The sequence below is a fragment of the Asterias amurensis genome, chromosome 8 (assembly GCF_032118995.1).
Source record: "Asterias amurensis chromosome 8, ASM3211899v1".
Classification (NCBI taxonomy): Eukaryota; Metazoa; Echinodermata; class Asteroidea; order Forcipulatida; family Asteriidae; genus Asterias; species Asterias amurensis.
Window position 1 is genome coordinate 21,138,554 of NC_092655.1, and position 6,916 is coordinate 21,145,469.

Sequence of the window (6,916 nt, forward strand, 5' to 3'; positions counted from 1 at the left end):
CAACAAACATGAACAGGTAACTAAGTGAAACATAAGGCTATGAACCATTATGTTTCACTAACCTAACCCTAACCCTTACATGTTCAGCCGTCGATTTCACAAAGAGTTAGGACTCGTCTTATCTCGAGTTAGGAAGAGTAACTCGTCTTAACTTAGGATTAATCTTAAGGTCTGCTTGCAACAGTGCAGGGTTGGGACTCGTCCTAAGTCCTAAGATTAGTCTTAAGTTAGGAAGAGTTTTGTGAAATCGACGGCAGGTTTGTTGTGTTGTCATTTAGCTTTCGAGAAAGACTGTGCAAACGTCAGAAAATTAACAATTGTTTGCATTTAAAATGGATAAGTGGAAATAAAACCAAAGACAGCTGCAGACCACACTGACATCAGTTGTTTTTGCGTGGAAGAACTATATTACTGACAGTTTGATGAGCTTCAATAGGGGTCTTGAAGATCAAGTTTCAGTTTTGTGAAACACTATTTTTGTTTATCTGAGATATTTAAGCATATCTGAGCTACATTTTGAAGCATCATGGTGTGGTTGAATATAAACAACAAATGGGTCTTTATAAATACTGTCCAAAGAAGAATTCCTGGGTCAGTAAAAAAAAGGCAAATTCAATAACGTTTCGATTGAACATCGTTCAGGAATGAACTAAAAACGAGTTTCTTTACAATATGAATGTACATACACATAATGCAAAAACTTAGTGTTCAAGTTGACATCGTGGGTAATGTTACATTAAAGATACCGGAAAAAGAACACATATTCACATCATAGGATGTTAAAGGCGGTGGGTGCTATTGGTAATTACTCAAAATAATTGTTAGCATAAAACCTTACTTGGTATAGCGAGCATTGGGGAACTGTTTACCAATAGTGTCCACTGCCTTTAAAAGTCATATTTATAGGGCCTTTGACTTTCGTTTGTTTTTCTCAATGTCCTTTAAAGGCAGTGGACACTATTGGTAATTACTCAAAATAATTATTAGCATAAAACCTTACTTTGTAAAGAGTAATGGAGAGCTGTTGACATTATAAAACATTGTGAGAAACGGCTCCCTCTGAAGTAACGTAGTTTTCGAGAAAGAAGTAATTTCCCACCTCAGAATTAGATTTTGAGGTCCTGAAATCATGATCTGAAAGTACACAACTCCGTGAGACAAGACTAATTTTTCTTCCATTATTATCTCGCAACTTTGACGATAAATTGAGCTGAAGTTTTCACAGGTTTGTTATTTTGTGCATGTTGAGATACACCAAGTGAAGAAAATACTGGTCTTTGACAATTACAAATAGTGCTTTGTCTTTAAAAATGCCAACTCAATTTAGGCCCATATTGGTGTATTTAAAATTAATTTGATTCTCTCTTCTATATCGGGCAACACCCATGGTGTAAATTTTTAACACCCCAGCTTTAAGAAATGTGACTCCGTTGGGTGTTTTTGGGTGTTGGCAAAATTCACTTGAAGAGTCAACAAATACAAAGGCATTGTTGTTTCAAATTAACTTTTTGTTTCCACTCCCGTATGGCTTTTCCCATTGCAAAATTAGTGTTTCCGTGTTTCACAAAACAGATTTTGAACTTGGAGCCCTCGTTGGCATTAAAATCACTCTGTATAGGTCATCACAAACTTGACCGGTAACCGTGTATGCCTAGCAACTATGGTTATTAATATTTGTTTTGCGGTAACTTGCCACAGGTAGAGTTTGTTCTTTAGAGAAATGTCTTGCTATAGTATATTGTACTATCGCTGAGTAGACTTTTCGAATTGTTGAGACTTTTTTGGAAGGTGGGGATTCTTTAGCTTATAGGATAATTTTAAAGGCAGTGGACACTATTGGTAATTGTCAAAGACTAGCCTTCACAGTTGGTATATCTCAACATATGCATAAAATAACAAACCTGTGAAAATCTGAGCTCAATCCGTCTTCAAACTTGCTAGATAATAATGAAAGAAAAAAACAACCTTGTCACACGAAGTTGTGTGCGTTTAGATGGTTCATTTTGAGACCTCAAGTTCTAAATCTGAGGTCTCGAAATCAAATTCGTGGAACATTACTTCTTTCTCAAAAACTATATGGCACTTCAGAGGGAGCTGTTTCTCACAATGTTTTATATCATCAACCTCTCCCCATTACTCGTCACCAAGAAAGGTTTTATGCTAATGACTATTTTGAGAAATTACCAATAGTGTCCACTGCCTTTAACTGCACTACCACGGAGCGAGTTCTTAATTGGTCTCAACGTTTTGACTAGCTTGCTCTATAGTCATCGTCACCGTCATGAGAACTAGCTCTACCCGGCAAGTAGATATACCGCAAACCAAATAGTATTGATACATTACCACGCAATGCCTCAAATCCCTGGTATGGTTATTCTTTGCAATTTTGTTCGAGATTGTGTTCTTAGATAATGCGATATAAAGCGTGACACACACTGACAGTCTTGTTACAATGATTTATAATAAATTAGAAAGGCTGCAACTTAACTTTTAAGATTTATAAATAATGTGAAGTTAAAGTTCATAAAATGTCCATCACCACTCTCACATTAACAGGTTTCTCTCTTTGTTTTCTCTCTCTCGTTCAAAAAATATATTGTGATCTGTGTTTATATTTACATTAAATTTGTTAAAGGCAAGTTACACGTTTGGTAATTACTCAAAACAAATATTAACTTCAAAACTGACTTGGTAATGAGCATTGGAGAGCTGTTGATAGTATCATACATTGTGGGAAACGACTCCCTCTGAAGTAACGTAGTTTTTGAGAAAGAGGTAATTTCTCACTAAAATAATAAAATACTTCTAGCTAGAAGTCTTTAATTCTTATCTGAAAGCACACAAAGTCGTCCAACAAGGGTGTTTTTCTTTCATAATTTTCTCGCAACTTTGATGACCGCTTGAGCCCAAATTTCCACCAGCTTGTTATTTTATGGTTATGATGGGATACACCAAGTGAGAAGATTGGTCTGTGACAACTACCAAACGTGTACCTTTCCTTTAAACTCAAAGTTGCTAGCATTGCAAAAGGTGGAACGAATTCAACATTAATATACATCGGTGCTTTATGGCCAAAATCATGGTGTGCAAACATAGGGTCGGTTTTTTCGATTTAAAAGCAAAGTGATATATAGAAACTAATTAATTAAAAGTCAAAATCATGTGAAATTTTCAGTTGAATACAGCAACAACTTTTACCGATGTTCACAGAATGTCACATCAACATTTAGCTATATATAAAGTGACAGCGTGTAACAACAGGAATATATTAGTAGGGTGAAAAATACAAACCATTTTACTTAAAGGTAAACCTTTCAAAAAAAATAGGCCTATAGTAGAATCAATGGACTGGACTCAATTTCATAAATATCCGTCTGCTGCCACCAAACTCAACATTCGGGCGTCTTGGTATTTTGTGGAATAAATATAAGCACATCTCACATGCAGCTCACCTATGGTTGGTGTTGTAATCAAGTCGACTGCAGAAGCTCGCTATGGCCTATTTTATTATAGAGTTGCAACTCACACATCTATAGTGTTGTAGTTAGCTGATAATGTGTGCAACATTTATTGTATTCAAAAGTGGAAACGATATTCATGGCTAGATGTGGAACTTAGTAAGCACTGTTGCGGGTAATACTTTATACATTGAAGTAAAAGTGTGCGAGAATCAACCTAGGTGTATTAACAGGGTTAAAGTAACTTTACTCAACTACACCTTTTCCAAGTCAAGACTGCAGGCTCGGCTCCACCTTTTTGCAGCCCATTATGGCCTAAGCGACCTCCTTTAAAATCACTAACGGGGCAAAGCCTGAGCTGAATCTGTAGCCGTGGTCTCACAACCAATAGAGCGAAGCAGTTATAGTCTCAGTTACAATATCGTGCAATCGATTGGGTGACGACACGACTAATGTCAGACATCATGCATCGTTACTGCCCAACTACGTGCTGAGGGGATAACAAGTATTTCAACAAACCTGGATGGCCGTTGTGGCAGGAGTTTCTGTCCCCCATGGCGAACTATGTACAAACTACTTCTGATAGCGCCCACTTTTGAATTCTTCTCCTTAAGCCCGTTTTAATTTCCCATATGGGGGACAGAATCTCCGGTGGACGGAATTCCTTAGGACACCGTCGCTTGACTTTGGATTGGTTTGTCTAAGATACGTGTGTTTGCCGAGTAGCCGACTCCGCTGTGACAGTTATTGCAGATGGATTCAGCCCGTCGTCCCGCGCGATTCGACGGCCAATCATCTTATTCATTGCCTTGCGGAATTGTTTATACTTGAAGGAGTATATGATGGGATTGATGCAACAGTTTGATGCGACGAGCACAGTGTTGAACACCATCAGCGGGCCGTCGAAGTCAATTTTGATCCAGCCCATGTTGAATAGGAAGAAGGTAGTCTGACTTGGCGTCCAGCATACCAGGAAAATCGCAAAGACGATGACAAGGGTCTTAAAGGTGTTTCGCCTTGCCCGGAGAAGCGACTCTTGCTGCTCGTTGACGATGCGTTCCCCAGGGGCTGAGGGCGCTCCACGACGGTCGAGAGACAGCGGTGCAACCTGCTCAGCACTCTTCTTCAGTGTTACCGTAATATGGGTATACGATAACAACATGATAATCGAAGGGACGAAGTACTGCAAGATTATCAGAAGAGGACCTATAATGTTGGACCCTGGAATAGGTTTGAATTTACATATCCCATCTATGACGGTGTAGATCATGAATGAGTAAGACTTGAGAGCGATCCCGATCAACCAAACACCAACTCCGATCACTATGGCTGAATTCTGAGAGAATATCACATTGAAGCGGAATGGGTATACAATAGCTATGTATCTCTCTATAGTAAGAGCGAGGAGGCTGAACGTGGACGTGACGAAGAGCAACCAGAGAAGGGCGTCTCCGATCCAAACACGGCATAGGATCTCCCCAGAGAGGGTCTCTGGGATGGGGACCGGGACGGGGATGTTACTTTGGAGAAGCAGAAAGAGTGACCCTAAAAGGTCAATGACAGCCTGGTGACAGATGAACCCATTGGTCAAAGTGTGCATGAAACTGACCTTACAGATGACCACTATGACCAAGCTGTTGCCGAGTATGCCAACCAGGCCGACTAGAGTTTTATAAATGCGAAGAAACAGTAACACCGCCATGATTCACATACACAACGAGCAGACGGCTTGAAAGATGGACGGATTTGCGATTAAAAAATCGTCCGTCATTTACCGTATCCACACGAACACTGAAAGCAGCAGGGGAGGGATACATCGTCGTGCCTTTCCTATACCATACATTTCCGCGTATCATAAAACGAGACATCGCTGATTGGTCAAACAGGAGAGTAACGTCATCCACTTTGGCCAATCAACATGTCGCTCTCGTCGCACGTCTACACCGAGCAATCAAGTAAGTAGTGTTTCTGTACACCGGTAAATGATAATGAAAAAGTAAAAACTGACAATAACTTGACGACCTTTCTCTAGCTATGCTATTGTGCTTCAGATAAAAAGAAAATGTGTTTGACTGACATGTTAATTGGGAAAAACGATCAGATAATAGTGATCGATCACATTGAGGCCCCTGGGGCCAATTTCATAGAGCTGCTTAAGCAAAAAAATTGCTTAAGCACAAAAATAGCTCCCTTATTTTACACATGTTACTGGCCAAAATTTTATGCCACACACATTGCTTGTGACTGGTATTTAGCTGTTGTTTACTTAGAATAACAATTGAGTGGATTCTTGGCTGGTAACCTGATTTTACTAAGCAAGGATTTTTTTGCTTAAGCAAAATTTTGTGCTTAAGCAGATCTATGAAATTGGGCCCAGTTTATAGTCGGTCGCGTGATGGTCGCGCAACGGAAATCTTGAGCGCAATCCTAAGACTGAGGCCTACAAACCGTGTCTTTTTATGATCGCGCGTTAAGATTTCCGACGCCCGACCATCGCGAGACCGACTATAACTCGGCCTTTTAGCTGTCAACCATCGGTTATTTTCAGAACTAACATTACTTAAAAGAGATTTCCCAATAGTGGTACCGCAACATCACCTGATTACACTCCTGCACCATGCAATAGTTTCAAAACCAATCCGAAAAAATATCTTAAAAGGAACATTATACATAATTGGTTTTTGCTAATAAAAAAACAGTTGCTAGCAGAAGGATTTTATGTAACACATCATCATACATTAACTGACAAACCTGTAGAAGTTTGAGATCGATCGGCCTTCTGGGTCACGGGAAAACAGTGAAAAATCGATTAGCCTTCCCATTTTTTATGACATCTGAGGGACAAACTCCAAACGGGAAATTAGTTGGGGGGGGGGGGTTCTCGTCAAATATGACATTTCAGACAAAAATATTTCAAGGGATGTTTTCTGTAAGTTTTATGTAAATCTGTGATCTTAGATGATTTGTTCTAACCTATTTGTACTGTAATCTGTTACTGCTTTTCTTCACGTTGTCTCTGAACGTGACCACTTCATTTGAATGTGACGACTCTTTGGAGTTTGTTTGTCATTTTTTCTCATTTAATAATTTTGGTTTGAAACTAAGAATTCTTAGAAAAACGAATATAATCACGAACTCCATGGAGAAAAGACAGAGAAGGAAGTTTCAGTTTTATATTTAGGGGGGAAACCCATGAGAATTATTCCAGGTAAAACCCACGCAATGGGCCCACATATATGGCTCACTGTCGGATTCTGCGCTTGCAATCACCATGACCATTATTCGCTTATGGGACAAGCACCGCATTTCTGTCTGTGCAGAAGCAAATCCCTCCCCTGCGGCTGACTAATCTGGGAAATACGGTTGACGTTAGCGCGGATTTCCCTGTTTCATAAACCGCTGATTTTGTTTTGCTTACGGGTAAGCAGTTCCATGAAACCGCGTCCATATTTGTAAGG

At 39.5% G+C, this 6,916-nt stretch overlaps 1 protein-coding gene across 1 annotated transcript; it reads right to left on the minus strand.

Moving 5' to 3' along the window:
- Positions 1-4,158: 4,158 nt before the first annotated feature.
- LOC139940348 (alpha-1A adrenergic receptor-like) lies at positions 4,159-5,160 on the minus strand. The gene has a single exon (XM_071936562.1). It carries the CDS (start codon positions 5,158-5,160, stop codon positions 4,159-4,161), a length of 1,002 nt encoding a protein of 333 aa, XP_071792663.1.
- Positions 5,161-6,916: the final 1,756 nt, after the last annotated feature.